Source organism: Gouania willdenowi, chromosome 4 (assembly GCF_900634775.1).
Source record: "Gouania willdenowi chromosome 4, fGouWil2.1, whole genome shotgun sequence".
NCBI lineage: Eukaryota > Metazoa > Chordata > Actinopteri > Blenniiformes > Gobiesocidae > Gouania > Gouania willdenowi.
The window spans coordinates 12,436,131-12,458,251 of NC_041047.1; the positions used below are offsets into that span (position 1 = coordinate 12,436,131).

The window sequence follows — 22,121 nt, forward strand, 5'->3', positions numbered from 1 at the left end:
TCTGGTTGGGAACCACTGGAGTAGGCTATATTTTAATGCAGTGTTTTTCAACCTTGGGGTCGTGACCCCATGTGAAATGTCTAGTAATTGATGGAAATATACTGATTAAAATTTTACATTTATGTATTTATTATTATTATTATTATTATTATTATTATTATTATTATTATTATTATTATTATTATTATTATTATTATTTCTTCCCCCCCCACACACACAATCTCAAACAAAAGTATTCTATACTTTCACTTTCTCAAATATAATTTTTTTGAATCAGTAAAAAAAAAAATAGGAAAAGTAAAATAATAATAATAATAATAATAGGAAAAAAATGACTTAGATTTTATTATTATTATAACAATTATTATTGAACTTTTCCTAGTTAGTTTTTTTGTATACTGGCTGGAATGGGCTTTCAAAACCACTGTATTAAAAAAGTGCAATACATCAAAAAACAGAATAATAAGAAAAAGAAAAAAGAACAATGACATAAAGCTGCTGCATATATTTGCTTATTCATCTTCTGCACAATGCTAAATAAATGATAGGTTAATCCTAATAAGAGCGCATTGTCTTCATACAGGGAGTGTAGTAAACATTGTTTACGTCTTGGAACTACTTCTTGTCATGTGACCCAGTCGGTGACGTCACTGCGGGGCACAGCGGTGCGCCTAGTGGAGTTTTTTTTTAGTGACTTGGTGAAAGCGGTGATAAATATGAAGAGCAGCGGTAAGTTCGGCAGTGTAACCTGACAGAGTTTCACCTGAAGGAAACACCTGGAGCACCTGAAGCTGAGGAAGAGGCCTCTGACCCCTGAGGTGAGTTTTATACTCTGTTTTTACCCTGTTTTACCATGTTTTACTCTGCACGTGCACTTCTGTCCAGACTTAGATGCATAGATTTCCAAAGAAAAAATTTACACTTTTGTTTAAGGGAAAAACTAACCTAAACCCAGAGTTAGTTTAGTGTCTGCTACATTTAAAACAGTGTTATTTTTCTCCCTGTTAATAATTCCAACAAACTGTTCATTGTATGTGTGTCTCGTGGACTCGCCCTGTTATAATGTTTGTACTATAGGAGTGTTTATCAGAGGATCAGTGTAGTATGTGCAGTGCAAGCAGCCTGTCAGTGCATTGTTACACCATGTAAACACAGTGTGTGTATGTGTGTGTGTGTGTGTTTCTGTGGGAGAAAAGTGGGTTTTGTGAGCAAACCAACATGGAATGTATTTCCCCAAAATATTTATCCTGTTTTTATCTCCTTCCTTCCTTCTACATGTCTGCTTCCTTCTGTCTCTTCAACGCCCACACAAACACAAAAACAAGTTTTTTCCCCTCTTTTATTCCCAGCCTGCACTATATTATTGTCTTATTATTGAAACACCATTCATAATAAATGACTTATTTTTGTAAAAGAAGAGCTCTTTTTGGCCATGTGTGACAAACACATGACATTCCTTTGTAAATTAGTGTCACCATATGTTGCTGTCTTGTGATATAGAGGTTTTTTACAGATGGCTATTACATGCAGTTCAGATCTTATAAAGTGCACACAAAAATAAATCAATAAATAAAAGTATTTGTTTTATGTTTTTCTTTTTTGCTGATGTAATATCTCTCTTTCTTCACTCTTATACTGCTTAGTAAGTGCTCTTTACTGTTAATCATTTCCATCCACTTACTTACTTACTTCCAGGTAACAAAGCTATGAAGAAACTATAGTTGCCAATTAAAAATAACTTATGGGGTTTAGAGTGACCAAAGGACACTTAGAAATGACCAGTAAATAAACACTTGTATCATTATATTCACATTAATTATAGGGAGGGCAGTAATCGTATGGGAAAGAACAATTGTAATAATGATTTTTATTACAATATGTAACTTACTATCAGCATGTGGTTATTGAAAAGCTTTTATTGGAAAATAAACAGTGTTTGCTGATCCAGTTTTGCAAGGTAAGGTAAATTCATTACTATCGTCAAGGAGGTACTTTTTTAGTGAATTTATTTATTTTTGTCTGTTAGCAGGAATACGTCAAGAGTACTTAACAGATTTTGCCAAAATATTATCCAAAGATAGACCTTAAACCATGTAAGATTCCATTACATTCTTAAGAGGATACAGATCAATATACTCTGATTCTGATCGAATAAAAAAAAAAGAAAGTGTCTATTCGTACGGTTGCCGTACGGACAACCCCCGTTGCTATTGGTACGGTTATCGAAGTACAAGTACGTAGGTTTAGGGTTAGGGTAGGGTTTAGTCTTAGTCATGCGACCTAAACTAGCCAATGACTGACCTATCACGTAACCTAAACTGGCCAAATTGCGGCGCTGCGTATGGATTGAATGTTGGTATATTGATACGTCAACCATACGGATAGCCACTGCCTAAAAAAAATCCATATCTCTTGTCAATGACTAAAAATCACATCTTGGTTTGTACATGAGCAACCTTTTCAAAATGTACTCAATTATGTAGGGTGGGTTCTTCCATTACCCCACTCAGTTTCATCTGGATCAGCTCCAGATTAAGCATTTCATCGCGATTTTTCCAAACAATGGGGGGTGCCTATTTGGACCTACTGTATAGTTATTAATGGAGGTAGAGATTTCTTACCAGCCTTAAAAGTGTGAATGATCATAGTACCATGATCAGAAACACTGATCCAGATAACAGCCAATATCTGGATAAGAGGAGAAGGCTTTATTATTAAAAGTGCAACATTTAGATAGAATTGATCAAATCAAGCAGCACAAAATTTAAAAACATTTAGATAGATAGTTTTTAAGTGTTTTTATTGCATTGCACATATATCCAGCTAGATACTGCTATGCATTGTCTCTGCTGCTCTTTCAGTATGGAGCGTTCTATTCCTCAGGAGTTCCAAATTCAAACTTACTTTTTTTGTCTTTGTCAAATGCTTCTTTCTTGTACAGTCTTGTTTGGTCTTGCGTGATTTACCAAGCAGATATGAGTTCACGTTGAGCCACCTGTTTCCATTGTGAGATACCTGATACAGCATGCTGTTTGGTTTTTTTTTTCCACACACGTAATTCAACTTTTCCCTGTATCCAATAACCTCTCTCTGGTGAAATCCACCACTGTCCATGCTGTGAGAAAATAAAACAAGATTATTCAGTCATCAAGTTGGTGTAGACTACTTAGCTGAGCCTCCTCTGTGTCCAATAGATGGTGCTGTGCTGCAGACATCAGTTGCTTTCTCACTGCTCTCTGACACTCTTTGAATGCCAAACCTTAAAAAAAAAAAAAAGAAAATTCCTTTGCTTCCATATGGTACAGACATTCATTAGTGTTAATGAAGACAGAAGTGAAGTTATGGTCATCAATCAATATAGCAATGTTAGTTGTGGTTAACCTAGATTCAATCATTTTTATATGTTGCATTTTGATGTTTATCAGAATGCATTGTACTGTTTAAACAAACGGATGATGAAAAAAAAATGTGTAGAGGATGGAAGTTTTTATTGTTGAATTACATATCTATATGTCTTTTTTGAAGAGTTTATACACAGGAGATGGTTCCATGCTGAGAGGCAGGGCCGGCCCAGGTCATTTGGGGACGCTAAATGTTTTGGTAAAACAAAAACATTTTGGTGCGTATACATCTATATTTTATTTGTCATTCCTGTTGATTGAAACAATTGGTTCCAAACCTCAATTTAAATTGAAATGACAAAGAAATTCTGCAATTCCTGCTTTAATTTTTTGTAACATGCAATCATTACATGTCAAAAGTCAAGTAAAATAGTAAAGTGCTTTTAAATTCAAGTAAAGCAAACGGAGAACAAAAAAGCCGCAATCTTGAAATACGGTTTTAACATACACTACACAAAAAAATACAATTAAAATAAATAATATCAATTGCTTACACTTAAAGCCTACAACATGAAAAACGTGGAAGCTATTAGTTATTTCATAATTGATATTCCATTTTAGTCAGTGTACTGTATTTGCATCAGATTATTGTTTTGACCAGCAGAGGGCGCTGGAAACCCAGTGGTCGGTTGGCATGCAGCTATTCTAGCAGTGAAGAATTGATGCTATGCTAGCAGACAGAGCTTATAGAAAAACGTGACTTTTACAGATATTCACGTAATATTACAGATATTCTTTCGGTGCTAAAGGGGTAAGGAATCATTTATGAACATGTTTAAGTGCACATCCCTGTATCACTGTTCTGGTGAATAAAAAAAACTAAAATAAATAAACGAGTGACGCTTAGCCTGGCGGAGGGGCAAGAAAAGCCTGGGGGCTTGCCAGGCTTATTAAGCACTGGGGGAAACCCTGGTTATCAACCGAGGCGGTGTAATTAAAAACAAATGCATGGCTGAATAGATTACTGGAAATGTGCCCTGTAGTTTTGATGCATGCACTGCACAGCAGTACCAGTAACATGCAAGTGGGGTTGCCAGGTTGGGGGCCCTCTAGTGGCCAGGGGGCCCTAAGCAGCCGTTTAGTCTGCATATAGGCTGAGCCATCTATGCTGAGAGGAGTCAGATAAGCCCTGTTAAACCAAATATTTCCTAAAATTGCTTGAGGGGTTTCTATTTCCATAATGAGTGGATGTGTTTTAATCACAGATCAGAACTTGTCTGCATTGAACATCAAAGACCAGTTGGCCTTCCATGCACAAATGGTTAAAACTAAAGTAGTTTAAATAGGATTTCCCATTTATTTTATTATAATTTTTTTTTAAGATAGCAGTAATTGTATTTTAATGCTGCTCTACCTCTCTAGGACTATTGAGGCAATACAATGACATTTTGTGTTGTGTATGATGTAAGTTGAAATAATGAAGAAAACTAAATCTGTTTAAGTAAAAAAAAATTACAATAATGTAACAACTGCACATGGAAGGAGGTGAGCAACTTTATGTAAAACCTTTCCCTTCATAGTATCAACACGATCTCACGGGAAAACATGACACTATCATGGAAAGGATTATTTCTATTTGTGTGCGTGCCAACACTATTTCCTCATTTATTTTGTGCAAATGGAGACAAATTTTAAAGTCGTGTTTCGGTTTGAACTTATTTCGTGCAATTGCATCTAATTAGAACATTTCGTTCAGGGTTAGGGTTGTACCGGTAGTTAAGGCGATAAATACCATTGGTATACATCAGTTTGCAATTTGTTCTCAGCTATTTCAACACAACACATCCAAAACATGTCATGCCAAGCAGGACAAAATCATTTCATGCCCCGCAGGATGAAAAAAAGCTGTTACCTGCAGCACAAAAATACGAGGAATTTGTGTTGCTGCACACAAAAAATTACGTCGTCATTTTTGTGACAGTTTCACAAGCTCCGTGATACTGGGCTGGAAATATTGGTCATGTATTAGAGATTGCATTCTTCCATTTAAGGTAAAGGTACAGTTCTGTAACGGTCACCATCTTTACCTCAGAATTCCCTCCTGATCAAGAAAACACCTGGATTATGTGAAACCATCCAATGTTCAGATACTAGTACAACATTTGATGAAGGATGAAGCTGAGTTAAGCTTAGAGTTTTAAAAATAAGACGTATGACTGACTTTATATTGTATAAATGTCTGTATATCAAATTATATTGGACTCTCAAGGTGAAAAATCCATGGTGTGTTGATATGACAAATTCAATCTCTAACAATTACTGGGTGGGAAACCAGACAGTTATGTCAACATTTCACATACATTTCTGCAAAGAATTGAATAATTTCTCGGTTTTTCTAATACTGCAGAGGTGAGTGGTAGCCTGTCTATAAAAAGGGCAATGATTCACGAAGGTGTGTTTTTTCCCTCCTGATGAAATGTTCAGAATGTTTGGTGGCCTTATCTGCACACTCAGACTTTAACTGGCTTTATTGCAATCTTACATGCGTCACCTGATAGGAGACATCATCCTACACGTCATTAAGGTTCACTTTATTGGAAGTTAATTGGAGCAGGAATAAGCAAGTATGTTTGTTGATCATGAACGATATGAGAAAGCTCATCAGTTAGAGGGAATGTGTTCAAGATGTCAATGTTTGCATTAATGCAAAGAATGTGAAGAATGTAATTAACTAACAATCTACTTAATTAAAAAAACATCATGATTAAAATTAAAATTCCAAACCAACTCCAACAATGTCAGAAAGTTCTTCTAATGTTTTTTTCTTCGTTGCTCATGGAAGTATTAACCAGATAGTAAGAGCCACACTGCCCTTATGGCCACTCATGGTACTGCAACACATTCATAAGCTTTCTGCAAGTGCAAAAATAGCCAGTTTATTGTTTTTTGTTTTTTTTTCTTTAGAAAATATTACAAGTAACCACAAATAAATCTTATTGATGGAATATTTCTTCCTGGTTGTTTTTCTTTCAGAGAAACAAAGGAAGACTTTTCTGCAGCCGTTAGAATGCAGTATTACAGTTTGGCCCATGTTACTTAACTATGAGAAAACGATCCTTAGAGGACGAAAACAAATAGTTTTGAGTTGATGAAGCTGTGTAATCTTTAGTCAGAAATTTATAATTAACTAATTTTCACAGCAGTTCTCTTCTTGTGGAGCTGTGAAGTAGAAAGAGCTTTTTAGATCCCCTGTGGCTCTCAAAGTTAGTCTGATTATTTTTTTCTTTTAAAGATGGTGTGTCAAATTCAGCTCATTAGTAGCCAAATTATATACATATATATGTATTTACTGGATGAAAGATCAAAGACACGGGCAGAAGTTTGAGGTACCTGTACTCAGGTACAGAGGATGAATGAATATGGAACATTAATGTCCTTGATATGGAAAGAACTTTGACTAAATTGTATTCACTGTTTTCATAATTAACTATAAGAGAGTATCTGTAAATGTTCTTAGAAATGCTTTGTACCCTAAGTCATCTGGGCGGAGCTTCCCAGATAGCGTACGGATGTGGGCCACATATTTAACTTTGGCATTCTTCTGGCCCGTACAAAATAGATTTGAGCCAAAATTGGCCCACATACAGTATGATGCTGCAACTGTGGGCCAGTTATTTTGAAACCTATTTGGGCCAGTTTTGGGTGAATTATGGCAAGTTAGCGTCGACTAATCTGGACGTGAGCCAAACGTGGCCCATCTATGAGTTACCATATCTATTTGATCTGTCCTTGGCCGACATCTGGTGTTATGAACGCTTGGTTGTGGCAGGTTTTGGCAAACAAGAGCAGTGTGCCCAAGTGCCATCTTTCTATGTGGTATGTGGGCTGGATGAACATGCCAGGTGTGTGCCCACTGGACCAGATATGGACCAGAATAATTTTGCTATCCGGGACTCCTTATCGTCAATTTACATTCCAAACTAAGAGGATCTAAAAGATGAATTGGACACAAAAGACAAAACAAGTTCTGCATTCTGCTTAATCTGTTAAAGTTCAAAAAGAGCAACAAAACATAAAGTAAGGGGTTGTAAGTGTAACATTGTTCTTGATACCAGTAAATACGGATCTGTCTTCATGAGATTCAGATGAAATTGTTGAATTTTCCATTGAATTCCCAGGACTGATTGTGTGGGCCGGTTCACATTTGCATCGCTTGTATTGCCTTGGTATTTACTTCACCCACTCTCTTAGTATTAGTTGAGTGTGGTTTTAGCACCACAGACTACCTTTGTTACTGACCATGTCCTTTTTCTATTTACAAATGTTCCCCCTAGTTTTCCAAATGATTTTGCAGAACAATGTACAGGCCTGTTCTACATATGACTGTATATCAATGCTGTGTCACAGCTGGAAAGTCAAATATTTGTAACTACTCATCCAATATTTGTGCTAATTCTTGAGTCAATACAGTTTGGACTCTGCAAGTGATCAAGGAAATAAAGTGAAAAATGATTCAGTGTTTACTTCCTGAAGGAGGATGATAATAAAAAGGTTCTCCTTGAGCAGTATTGATCATATTGGTGTTTATTTTTCTTTTTGCACTCAGACAAAACAAACAAGCTTTTGCTGAAAAGAGATTGTCAAACCAAACATGAGTGAGAATTCTGTTGTGACACTTTCTCTGTTGTACAAAGTGGTTCAATAGCCATGAATGGCCTATAGGGAAGTTTAATAATCAATGAGCACCACTGCTGACAAACAACTGGAATTACATCAGACCAAACCAGCTGTCGATGACAAACCTTTGGTGTCTTGATCTGCTGCAGCTTAACAATAAAAAGCCAAATGTTAAAACAGGACTGCACAATTATGATATATATATATCACAATTGTATATAGATAGATAGATAGATGATGGGATTTTATCTTTTAAAAAGTGAAGGTCCTTCAACTTTACTGAAGTTTGTGTTAAAATATTCAGTAATACATTCTAACTCCTGTTTATTCTTAGTGTGGGCCCAGCTCAACCTTAGATATGTTAGTTAACAGCTCTCTATATTTAGTAAAGTTTATTTTTGTACTTTGTCTCCGTAGTAAGTAGAGGTAAAGATGAATGTATTGACACAGTAAATCAAATGTGCAAAGGCTTTTCTGTCTTTGTCATTGCTCTACGCTCCTTTTATCAATGTCTACATGTGGTGGTGATGCTTACACAATCTTTTTTTCTATATCTTTGATTTGGTCAACTTGCTGTTTGATATTAAGTCACTGTATTTACAAAAGAAAAGTTCTTCATCAGGCAGATAAAGGTCTGATTATTGGTTTTTATTTTGTAGAAGCTGTTCACAGGAAACACAAACAGCATCAGTTAAACTCATCCAAATTCATTTAGTTGTTGTAACACTGATGTATTTTCACACACAGAGAGAGTGGCTTTAATTTGCAACATTGTAGAGCAAAGTGTTTTCACTATTATCCAGTTTGTTTTCACCATCCAAAAAAATGCAAGATGGCCTAAACAAATAAACGTAATCCACACAGTTAATCCTTTTTAGCAACACAATAAATATGCGGACCAATGTTCCCTCAGTGTTTCTTGAAATGCAATGGGGGGAAAAAAAGGATACTCAAAGTTTACACAAACAACTTATTTATATTTAAAATATGGCAAATTATCATAGTAGAAAATATGATAACATATCTATGAGTGAAGAGAGAAATGCCAGAGTGAGCTCTGTGGGGAAAAAAAGGCTTTTGATCACAATACTCTTAAGAAATAATCAACTTTTTAACATTTACAGCTAATGCCACATTAAACATGTTTTAATATTTGTTCTTAATGTTTTCAGCTCCTGATCTGCTGCTTCAACGACCATCAATGGAGGTAAATACAGTGACACTCACACCCTTTTCTACCCAGGTTTCCAGGTCTGTTACTAACATACTTAAGGCCCTATGAAATTTGTTTTATTTTTTTTTCCAAATTCCGTTTTTTCCACTTTAATTTTTTAAATTGTTTTTTTTTTTTTTTTTTAGAAATATTTATCTTTTTTTTTTTTAAAGAAAATATTAGTTTTTAACTCCTGTGAGGAAACAAAATAAATACTAATAAATAAAAAAAACTCATAATTAAACAAAAATGTATGTAAAAAAAATAAATTAAGATACATTTAAAAGGTAGATATAAGTTGTAGTGACATGGATTATTCTGACTACTCCTTTTTGATTATTTATATGTCATTTAAAGATGTATGAGAACAGCATTGATTACTGACTAAGATTGATGACCAAGTTTGAATGAACTGAGTTTAAATTAACCTAATTTAAATTATCCTATCTTCTGTAGCGCTGATGAGATGTTCTTCGATTGTAGCATTTTAATAACGTTGCTCCAATGGACTTTTATTTGTAAACCAGAAGTTCCTACTGAAACGGTTGTACTTGAGGTAGCTTGCTCACTGTGAATGTGAACCTACGAGACACGGCCAAAAGGCTGAAATAAAAAGAACTAAAGGACAACACGGACTAAGTTATGGTGATTTAAGATGAGTTTAATGCAGCCAAGACAGGAGGAGGGAGGGTGGTGCACCTAATAAGCGGTCCCAGGAAACATTTCCCCCAAAAAAATGTTATTTGCCCCACAGTGACAGCGTTTCATGCCGATTTTGTCCATTTCCATGTTTAACCGTTTTCATTGGTCGATTCCGTCCGCGATTCCGTTAATGCAGATTTTATAGGGCCCTATATACTGACGAGTTGTTTGTAGCAATGAACATTCAGTGCAACTTTTGAAAAATCCTACACTCTTGGATCTTGGCTTGTTTCCCACTTTTTAAATTTGGATCTTTAAAAATGTGTCTGATGCCAATAAAGACTATGTGCTATGATGTAGTCAATGTATATTATATAGAATAATATAAGGAAGAAACGGTGGTGTAGTGCTTAGAAAGACATGAAGTGTAGGATGTCTCTATGTATTAAAACATAGACCGCATTCACACACACATTGATTGAAGCAAACTTTGATTGAAAGGTTTTTTTTTTTTTTTATTGAAGTAATCTTATTTGTATTTGGGCCATATTATGGGTAGTAAATTTGTGTCTTTATTATTCAATCAAAGAAGACTTTTTTCTTCTTTGATTTGAAGTGAGAAAAGTTTTGAAGCCCTTTCTTTTGATTGAATCAGGCTTCTCCATTGGTTAGACATGTTTGAGTGAAAAGTCTGTACATCAATGACATTTGACATAGGATTCTCTATCCATAACAAGCAAGTCACCATTTGCAAAACATTTACAATCAAAGAAAGAAAAGTGTTCAAATGCAATTATTTGGGTCTCAAATATTTCTTTTACATTTAAACATGTTTTCTTTAAATTTTTGATTGAAATAAACCTTTTTTTTTTTTTTTTTTTAAATGTTTTTTTTTTAAATTGCATAATAAAGACACACATCTACCTCCATCCAAAACACGGCGTATGATCAGTTCACCGCTTCACAAGTTACTGTAAAATATTGATTGCGTCTTGTTTCTCTGAGGATTCATAACTTCTCAGAAGCTTCCACCTAATATCAGCTGACATGGCTGAACAGAATACTAAGCAAGATCGAATTTACTGAGGTCTGTGGCCTGGGTTTATTATTGTAAGCACCAAAGCAGTGTGAAATGTGTTATTATCACGTGGCAAATGTTTTATTGACCCAGTGTCTTAAAGTACCGCCTGGTGAGAGATTTCAGCAGTAAAAAAAAATGCCTGAGTCACAATTGTTTGCTCAGTTCTATTCAATGTTTTATGTCTTTATTTTTTATGAAATAGCGTTACGGTATTTGTGATTGCTGGCATATAAAGCATAAACAGGATTATGGCTGTGTGACACACGCCTCCAGGGATGGGCACGAGCATACCCCCTCAGGCTGATACCAAGATGAATTAATGAACAAATGAAAAATAAATGAATAGCTGAATAGATGAATAATCGACCCATGTGATAAGAAAATAAAGAAAGTTACCAAGTCTTTCCTCTCTGTCTGTCTATCTGTTATTCTGACCTCTTTCTATGTGAGAAAAAAACATCCCATTTTCTTCCTGAAAATGACTCCAATGCCTCACTCTGAGCTGAATAACAAATGAGTAACTAGACCTCTGCACAGCTGAAATGAAACCATCATAAGAAAATGATATTTCAGGTCAGATAGAATATACAAACTTAAATCTCTGTTCAAATCTAGGAATTATCAGCCTGTGCATTTGGATATGACTGATGTGAATGAATAGCAGTTTCTGTAACGTGTTTTGAGTCTCATGGAAAAAGGCGCTATGTAAATCCAAGCTATTATGATTATTATGATTGTAAGGTTTTTCCTCGATCTTTTAATTGAACTGTTTCGAGGACAGATGAGAAGAGCAATACTATTTCTCAGCGTAGTTTATTCTACATGTGTCACAAGTAAAATTTAGCAGCAGGCCTGCTGTTCCTGTGTCAGTATCAGAAGCAAGAGAGTGTGCATAGAATTGGGAGTAGACATTTTATCTTCTTGGGCTGGGCGTACCATAGTTTGGTGGGCCACTTGTCAGTCGTCTGTGGCAAAACAGGTCAATTCCTGCAACTGTGATTTCTGAGCTGGTAGTATAAAACAGGGGTTCTCAACCTTGGGCTCGCAAGACACTGGGAGGGGGGTTGCCAGATGCCTTTAAGAAACAGAATATTTTTTGAACAACTTGAGCCCATTTTTACCTTTTGCAAATATACCAAACTTCCCATATTTTAACCTGTTTTTATTACTTTTTCTTGCTATATTTTTGCTCCTTTTAATGCATTTTTGCTACATTACTCCCATTTCTGCTATGTCTCCATCAAATTTCAATGCCTTTTCTGCAAATTTTTTCCACTTTCAACACATTTTCGGAACTTATAAACCCTTTACACTACTTTTCCCACCTAACGTCACATATTTTGACCCATTATTATCACTTTTAACCTTTTTTCACCATATTTCATGCTTATTTTTGCCAATTTAACCACATTCACCATTTGTCATGCCCATTATTTGCCAATTTAAACTAATTGTTCCAATATTGACACTTAAAACCCTTTTTATCACTTTTTCTGCTCGTTTTTGGCCACTCTAATTTGCAACATTTAAAATCTCATTTTATTTCAGATTAAAACAAGGATTTATATATTTAAGATGACAATATACTATGGAGCAAATAATAACAGTGGATATTATTCAGATCAATAAATAAATGTGGTTATTACAGATTTATAGATTAATGGACCATCATTTTCTGATTTTATAGATGGACCCCAAAAAGCTCTCCCCTCTACCCCCCCTTATAGATGACCCACATAACAGTTTTTGAATTTTCATGTCTGTGTTCAACCACCTTCAGATACAGTTTGTGTCCCCGGTCTCTGGCACCTTTATTTTGGGGGTCGCAGGCTGAAGAGGTTGAGAACCACTGGTATAAAGAAGCAACCTAAATATTATAGTCATTATCATCGTTTTTTGGCTTTATTTACTCCATCAATCTTTAGTTTTATGACTGAGAGAGAAGATTGACAGCTTCATGTTAACGCACATCTCTTTGAAACCTGTGGAAGCTTAGGTTGTCGTGAAGGTGACTGCTTTGAGTCTGCAGGCTCACTCTCAGCACTCTTACCTTTCACCATTTGAGAGCAGTTAATTGGTGCATGTCTATTTATGTAAGGATTTCCAATCGTGCTCTTTGTCATCTCCTGCTGTTATTATGTGTGTATGCCCACAGCCAAGGAACACAAAGACACAGCTTGGTGGCTACTGGCATACATATGCATACGCACAGACTTATGATGTCTATATACCAGCTCCAGTTCTCTCACCACCTTAGATGTTTTTCAGTTAGGATCACTATCATAGCATCTGCTTTAATTGTGTTTTTAAATGGATAAACTTGTGTGGAGGAAATAAATAAAACTCTTCCATTAGCTTTACAAACACCTAATCTTCTTGTGTGTTTCATATTTACTGTACGTTTACGGTAATCTGTGCATAGGCAGACCTTTAGTCTTAAGTCCACTGGATTTTATGATTCCAGTCCTTTTTATTTTGAATGTGCTCTCTTGTGATTAAAGCAGCAGGAGATTGTGCTTGTCTCAATTACAGTTCATTAAACACACAAAAGATGCAAATCGTTATCTTTTTGGTTTTTCTTTTCTGGTGCTTGTTTGTTGTTTTCCTTTCGTCTACATTTTGTGAAATTGTTGGTGTATTTTTCATTGCTTCAGTGCTTAATTTTTTTAGCACTTAAAACAATTTTGAAACCATGTGGTTTTGAAGAAGAGGAATTGAGAGTGAAAAAGAGTTAATGCAGCTTGAAAGCTGGGTATTATGTTCACAGTTTAGAGAAACGACTGGAATGGCTAAATTGTTGCTTCTCTGCACCACACATTTATTCCTGTGGAAGAGCATTATTCACCAACAAAGTTGAGGTTCCGTGTTTGATTCCAACTGCGCCCCACACTCTGAGCTAAGCAGTGACGTGCAGTCAGGGTCGGCAAGGTAGGCAGTGCCAACCCAAGGATGAATTGATATTTTGATTATTTGTTTTAATTATAATATAATTATAAATTATTTCTTTTTCAATTTCCGATAGCCTACAGTACCTATAAGTTTGAAAGTGTCAGCAATTTGTGCTTTTCGTAGCCCAAATCGCTAAACATCGCTATTTCCTAACCGCTCTAAGGCAGGAAGAGGCCACACCCCTTCTCAAAGGCACGTTACTGCTCTGCCTCTGTTTCCATTGCGTGTTTCTATGTGTTTACGCATGCGCAGTCAGTTCCCCAAGATGACAACCATTTAGGTCCAAAGGCAAATAATTGTTTATGTTTCTTTAATGGTGTTTTACGACGTTGATTTTGTTAGATGGCTTGTTCATGTGGATCTGGTTGGGTTTTTTCTTTCTTATTATGAATTTTATATTTTGATAAGCGCATTGAGATGACTTTGTTGTAAATTGCGCTATACAAATAAAGTTTAATTGGATTAACACTTGCCAGCAGAAACATTTGAAATTATCATTGGTGTTGACATTGGTGGTCTCGATTTGGAACGCCCTGCCTACCCAACCCTAGTGCTCACGGCACGTCACTGTAGCTAAGCATACGACCAGCACTATAGGAGGGCGTTTAAGTCATGAGTGCAGATACGGCACAGAGTATAAGTGGCGGTGGCGTGTCAGTTTCCTTTTTTAGAGGCCGAGGCCTGCTGAGAACCATTTCATATGATCACACCCCAGCACTTTTGCTGCTGCTTTCTCATTTTCACGTCTTATATGTAGCAAAGCAGGAGATGGGTGGAGATAGCTGAGAACACCGCCAGCTGGTTTTTGCTGGATCTCACTGGTTGCAAAGACTTCTGCTGATTAACCAAATAGAGAAGCTGAGTTTGAAAAAAAAAAATAGTAATAATGTCACTGGAACCCAATCATGAAGAAAGAACTTTTAAAGTTTAGTTTTTTATAGCAATTTTGAATTCCCACATGAGCAAGCATAGGCAACGATGAGAGGAAAAAACTTCCTTTTTAACAAGAAAAGACCTCCAGCGGAATCAGACTTGATAGAAACTGAATGTATTTCTCTGTGCATTAGTACCCTAACCTTTTTTAAACAGTTTGATTGAAGCAGGTGCATGTTTGTTGTAAGGCAAGGCAAATTTATTTGTATAGCGCATTTCATAAACAAGGCAACTCAATGTGCTTTACATGATCAAAAAGTACAACAGATAACACTCATCAGCTTAAAATCAATAAGAACATTAATACTGGCAGCAAAAACATTTAAAATCATCAACATACGCATTACATCAACAATATCATGACCAACAATCTCCCTCTCAATCATATGCAGTAGAGAAAATTAGTGCCTTTAACTTTGATTTAAAAATGTTCACATTAGATGCTGACTTCAGCTCTGCTGGCTGATTGGGAGCCAGTGTAAAAACTTAAAAACTGGAGTAATCGTTCTGATCTCGTTGTTCTGAACCAGCTGTAGATGTTTGATGCTCTTTTGGGGGGATTCCTGTCAGAAGACTATTACAATAGTCCAGTCTGCTGGAGATAAAAGCATGGACCAGTTTCTCCTGATCTTTCTGAGTCGATAAACCTTTCACTCTTGAGATGTTCTTTAGGTGGTAGAAGGCTGTTTTTGTGATAGATTTGATCTGACTGCTGAATGTCAGATCTGAGTCAATCAGAACACCAAGTTTTTTGACTTGGTCGTTAGCTTTTAAAGATCGAGACTTAAGGTCCTCACTGACAGCAGTCCTCTTTTCCTTGTTACCAAAGACAATCACCTCCAACTTGTCATGATTTTGTTGAAGGAAGTTTTCCCTCATCCAGCAGTTTACTTTTTCTAAGCAGTCACACAACACCTCAATGGGACCATAGTCATCTGGGTTCAGTGATAGATATAGTTGTTCTCAGCTCTGATAATCAACCTTGAAGTTCTGTAAAATTTGTCCTAAAGGAAGCATATAAACAGAAGGGGTCCAAGAACAGAGCCCTGAGGAACCCCACAGGACATTGGTAATCTGTCAGATTCAAAGTTTCCAATGCTTACAAAATAACTTCGCTCTTCCAAGTAGGATTTAAACCATTGCATTACTTTTTCATTTAGTCCAACCCACGTTTGAAATCTGTGCAACAAAATTGTATGGTTCACGGTGTCAAATGCAGCACTGAGATCCAATAGAATGAGAACAGATACTTTTCCTGTATCAGTGTTCAACCATATGATCACTTTGATAAGAGGAGTTTCTTTGCTGTGATGAGAACGAAAGCCTGACTGGAATTTATCAAATATTTTGTTGAATGTTAAGAATTGACTCAGTTGGTTGAAGACCACCTTCTCAATGATCTTGGCAAGAATGGAAGGTTGCTGATTGGTCTATAGTTAGCCAGTATAGACGCATTCAGTGTTTTTTTTTTTTTTTTTTAAACAGAGGTTTCACAGCAGCTACTTTCAGGGATTTAATAACTTACTGTATATAATAAAATTTGTAACACAGTTACACAATACAATACATTTCTTTTGGTGGTATTGGTGCAACAATAAATGTAGAGGAAAAAAGACCAGAAAGCAAGAGCAAGTACAAGGATAAAAGTGTAAATACCAGTAGCAAAATAATAATAATAATAAAGTATTTAGAAGAAAGGAATTTACAGGGAGATGATGACATGTACATGTTGCACAATGTAATGTAAATTTACTGATTTATATTGAAAATAATTACCAACAAATTAAGTTTGTTCACTCATTTTTGAAGAAAATCAATGATACATTTCATACAAATAATTGACTAAACCAGCAATTCTTAACTGCTGGTTTGGAAACCCAAAAGTGCGTCTTGGACAGCTGGTCAAATATAAAGGAACACTTAATATTTCTCATGTTGGACTTTTCTTTTATTTTGAAAGAAACGTTTTTTTTTGACAAGTATGTTGTGAAATGCATGTTGCACAAGAAAATATATTGATTTATGTTTAAAAAAAAAAACATATGTGTGTATTCAACAGCTATTTTTGAAAAACTGAATTTGGTTGGTTGAATTCTAAAAAAAGTGGGTCGCGATTCATAGACCTCTGGATTAAACAATGAACAAACATATCCAGTTTTCAATGTTTAAACAGGTTGACTCAAAGATCTACGGAGCCCCAGCCATGACACCGTATGAAAAAATAATTGTTGCCACGAATTAGCTATAAAACACAAATTAATAAAATTAGTCATTCCTAGTGGCTAGCTTGCCTTGTTGCTGTAGCAACGGCATGCCATGTTGCTTTTATTTAGGTTGTACAAACATTAAACATGTTATTATGTGAGTGTGTGTAGAGCTCTGTGTGTCACTTGCATAACATCGGCCTTATATAGTGCACTCAAGGTACACAATATACAAAACCTCTGCATAGCATATATAGGTTGCAGAGGAATGTTATTAGTTTTTAATTGCTATTCTGTGGCCATGGATGACTATTTCTTGAAAATGTTATAATCCGGAAAGTTCACGTTCTTAAAGCAGATTTCTGTATGAGGTTGAACTTTTCTACACAAAAAGGAAGCACAGGCTCTGTAATAAAGTGACCGGATTAAAGAAATCAATCTCAACACTTCCCCAGTTACAGAGATATATTTATCATACACGTGCACAGATTTTAGATGAAAAATAGGTGACACTGTGAAGCTGAGCAGTTACTTGATATTCTGAGGGGAAACAGGCCTGCAGGGTTGAAGTGTTCTAAAATGCATGAACAGTGCGAATACTCGGGAGTGAAATGCAATTATGAACCCGTTGCAGCTCTATGTAACTAGTTTCTATAAACTACCACCATAGTGTAGTGAAGCCCACTGTAAAAATACTGGCTGTTTGACTTTTCATACCAACATGTCATTCAGTTTGTCACACAGAAGCACTGTTGCCACAGAATTATTGAATTATTTTTCAGAATGTGTGCTGACAGCTAACACTGGTGTGCAGCTTAAGCTAACGCTCAGCAGCTGTTCATGTTACCACCCACTGTGCTGTGGTGGTTAGCGTGTCTGCCTCCCAACAAGGCCCTGGGTTTGATTGTTTATGTTGATCTGTGGGTCTCTCTGTGTGGTTTGTATGCTTGATTTCCGCCAATATCAATTAATATGTTCTGTAAACTTAGACAAGTAAGGTTCTTTCACTTCTGTTCATTGGCAGTAGGGGAGTAAGAAAAAATCGATTTGGTGATATATCGTGATATTTGACCAGGCAATTTTAGTATTGATTCAATTTCCGAAAATCTATTTTGTAAATGATGTTTTAAACATTTAATTAATTAATCATCATACATAGAACGTAAACACCTGTTCACTAGATGTTAGTGAACCACAAAACAACTACCTCAGTCCTCAATGCATTTTAGTTTGGAAGTTGATTGATTTATTTTCATAAAACATACTGAGCACTTTTATAGATGTATGTGGTTACTTTAAAAAAAAAAAAAAAAAAAAGGAAGTTACGAACTTAGCAAAATTCAAACTTTTTTGAAGAATTTAATTTGGCAGTTTGATAAACATACCACTTCTTTTTGATATTGGTACTTGAATTATAGTTAGTTACCATTTAAATGTTATCAAAAAAAAAAAAAAACTGACAAAAATTGTAAAAATGTAAAATTTGCAATCATTGATATTACGATATATAGCGATGCGTGGTAGTATCAGGATATATCGTATTGTCAGATTCATGGCAATGCACACCCCTAATTGACAGTAACCAACATTCAAACTTAGCATAGATGGAAATTGGAAATCAGTTCACCTGAAATTTACAAACCAAACTTAAAGGTGTAGTCGCGATGTTGGAAAGCTAGCAGGATTTAAGCTTGCAAGTCCTACTCTAAGCTCCACCCCCTCCTGTATGCTCCTGTCGGGGCTTCATTTAAAGCCACGCCCCCACATGCTTTAACGCACATCTGATATTATAATAACAAATCTCCTTAAAGCAAAACAAATAATGAGCAGTACAAAAGAAAGACCGCAACCTTCAGATCCTCGTTTGCGTTCGATATTTCTGGGTATGGTGTCACTTGACGAGTTATGCTGGAGAAGGAAGGGATAGAGGGGGCATCTGATTGGTTCTTTCTATTAGGACTGAATGGCATGGATTTGTCAGTGTTTACAGGATTGCAGCTTTCTAAATATATAATCTATTGACTAGTTTGAGAATGGAAGGACCATTTCATCCAGTATAACAAAGAGTGTTTCTGAGCAGAATTACAAACTCCACCGTTAATCAAAATGAGCTGGTTTCTACTTTTTAACATTTAAATCCCTCTTAAAGGTTTTCTAATAAGGTAGCCTTGGATGCAGATGTTTTCAATGTTGAAGACATTGGGGTCAGATTTGATCCATTTTGTTCAATAAAGCTTTGTTTGTGTGAAGCTTCTAGTTTTACTTAAACCACTTGTGAGTCGTGACTGGCCTCTACCTCAACTCAGAAGTTGGAAGGAAACTGTGTCTAGTCTCTCCCATGTCCAAAAAAACCAAAATGTTTGGACAAATGGAAATTGAAAAATGAAAATAAGATTCACAGTGTGGATGCCAGTAGTTGTTTATCTGCAGCTCACTGGTCCAAGTCACTGTTCCTGCCTGGCAAACTTTAGGAGCTGGGACACACTCTACTCTGTGTCTGATCTCATTAAGCTCCAACATATTTGAATGGAAGGAAGAAATAAGGTTGGGGTTTTTTTGCTCCTGAAATTAACTTTCTGTGTCATTTATGAAATATTCTTCCAATAATTTTAGCTTTAGTAGCAAGTCAACACTGACGGAGTGAAAAACAGCACAGAGGAGACGTTAGACAATGTAGATAAAAAGGGGAAAACAATGATCTGAACATAATGGTGTAGAACTAGATGTTTTGCTTTGGTAGGCAAAAGAAATTTGTCTGAAACAGCAACAGTATTCTTTAGTACTTGTATACAACAAAAAAAAAAAAAAGATTCGCAACACTACTGCAAGAGTAGACCCTTGCTTTTGTGAAGTAGTGCCAGTCCTAAAAGTAGGACACAGAGGGGCGCCACCATCCCAACCATGTGTTTCGGGCACCTACTTGATTAATTTTGTTTTTTTTTTTGTTTTGGTGAGTGACCAGCGTAACGCCCCAACCAGATGGCACCCTAGGCAACTGCCTATACCACCTATGCCCAGAAATGCCCAATGCTCAGATTTTAGAGTTGTAAGTAATCTTGGAGATTAATTTAATTATACATGGCACCACAGCACTGCCTTTTAAGCTTCACAAAACTCTCAATTTAAACCCATTAATAATATATAAACCCCATGTTGAAAAATGTGTTTCATCTAACCTGAAAGCCTGAGCTAATGTGTGCTTTTGTTCCACGGAAAAGTTGAAAATGTTTGCTTTACCTAAAGGGGCAAAGGAGCAAATAATAAAACAAGTGAAGAAAACAAATCAGAATGGCTGAATGTTGTCTGAGACAAAGGCTGTGTTTTTCAGCCTGCGGCGGGCAACACTAAACACATTTGTTTTTGGGCTCTGGTGCTTGACAGCCCTAATCAGGGGGAAAGGAGACGTGCTGGGGCTGGCAGATCGATATCCATCAGCTCTCCCCCAACTTTAGTCCAGGGACTCAGATGAAGCCAGAGTTACATGGAAGGACATTGATTGTCTTGTTGAGTTTGTTGTATTACCTTAAAGATAATTAAATCATTGAAATGACAAGAAGTCTCCCCGACAGAAACCTGCATGCATTGCACACATGTACACACGTGCACACACATGCCGCTTGTCTGATGCACCACTTTGTAGTGGATCAGAGGATTTTAAATAACTTTGCTGGGCAAACGCGTACAAAGAAGGACCTGATTTACCACTCGGTGTAGAAGATAAACAAAACAATTACTTGGTGTCACATGTGAAAAGTGTTGGTGCTCTGCCTCATGTCCCTACTGGGAGTACTGGAGAGATGCATTATGTCAAATGAAATCATTAAGAAATTGTGTGAGCTTTGTGCTATTTATTATCATTGCTTATTAAATGATTTCTTATGGTAATTTTTTTTTGTTTTAATTTTTAGTTTTTTCTTATTTTTTGCTAATTCCTTATTCACTGTATTTGTACAGAATTGTTTACTGCTTCTCTAAAGGGAGTTTGCATGTTTTGTGGGTTAGTTAGATTGAGGCTATACTTAAAAACCTAAAATATTTCAAATTAAAATGATAAAATAAAGTGTCCATATACATTTAACACCACCAATGCTGAGAGGTTTTTCAGTAGAAAATTTGTATTCTTAATCGTGGATAAACCCTCGGTTTTCCATATTTTTTTTTTTTTTTCATCCCACATGCATGTTAGATTAATGAGTGTTGTTAGATTAACAGTTGGAGTGAATGTTTGTCTGCCTTTGTGATTGTCTCTGTGAGTTCTCTTTTATAAATACAGATAATCAGTAGATTAATGGGTCGTGTTTACAAATGACTGTATCATGCTAATAAAGATGATTTTTGCTTCTTTTTTTTTAAACTTTTTTCCCCTGAATCACAAAAGTGTGATCTTGAAAGTGTTATTAATGATCCTTTAGAGTAATTTCAGTCAGTTTTGTTCTTGGCAGGTATACCACCACCTTCATTCTGCTGTGATGAAATTCAGGCAGCCTGCTCACTCAAATTTTAATTGTCTGTTAATTGTTACCTGGGGACAAGGACCTTATTGTTTTTAGTTTTTATTTTTATCTCGGTAAAAGTGGTGCTGCAGGCTAAACTGTTCAAGGGAGGGCCTAGTGGTTAAGGACGCTGGCCTTGTAATCAGAGGGTTCCCGGTTCAAGCCTCACCTGGGCTGTCACTGTGGGATGTTGAGCAAGTCCCTTAACCCCGAACAGCTCCCCAGGGGCCGCAAAATGGCTGCCCACTGTTCCCCAAGTGGTTAGTGAATTTCTCCATTGTGAGATAATAAAGTATACAAAAAATGCAAAATAATACCGTTTAATCTTGAGCGAAATGAACAAATTTTAAGTTGATGTTCTTAATTTGGGTATTTGTTGTAGTTTGTAAAAGGCCATATTTGTTTATTCTTGTACATATTTATCAATAAAATTTAAATAATAAAATAAAAGATTCAGTAAAGCCTGAGATTTCTGAAGCACTTTCTTAAATGCAACTCTGTGCTGAATACTATTTATTGAGTTTGTTTGTCATCAATTCATAGAAAATTATGAGAACTGTAAATCTTGGTGAAGGCGTGAGGAGCAAT

General features: G+C 36.0%; 1 protein-coding gene across 1 annotated transcript in view; it reads left to right on the forward strand.

The window, feature by feature from the left end:
* Positions 1-700: 700 nt before the first annotated feature.
* Positions 701-22,121, forward strand: part of LOC114461593 (cAMP-specific 3',5'-cyclic phosphodiesterase 4C-like) — a 106,561-nt gene continuing 85,140 nt past the window's right edge. The window contains exons 1-2 of the mRNA XM_028443805.1: positions 701-818; positions 9,191-9,225. Coding sequence (XP_028299606.1) covers positions 9,220-9,225 — 6 coding nt within the window. The 5' untranslated portion in view covers positions 701-818; positions 9,191-9,219. The remainder of the gene's footprint in view (positions 819-9,190; positions 9,226-22,121) is intronic.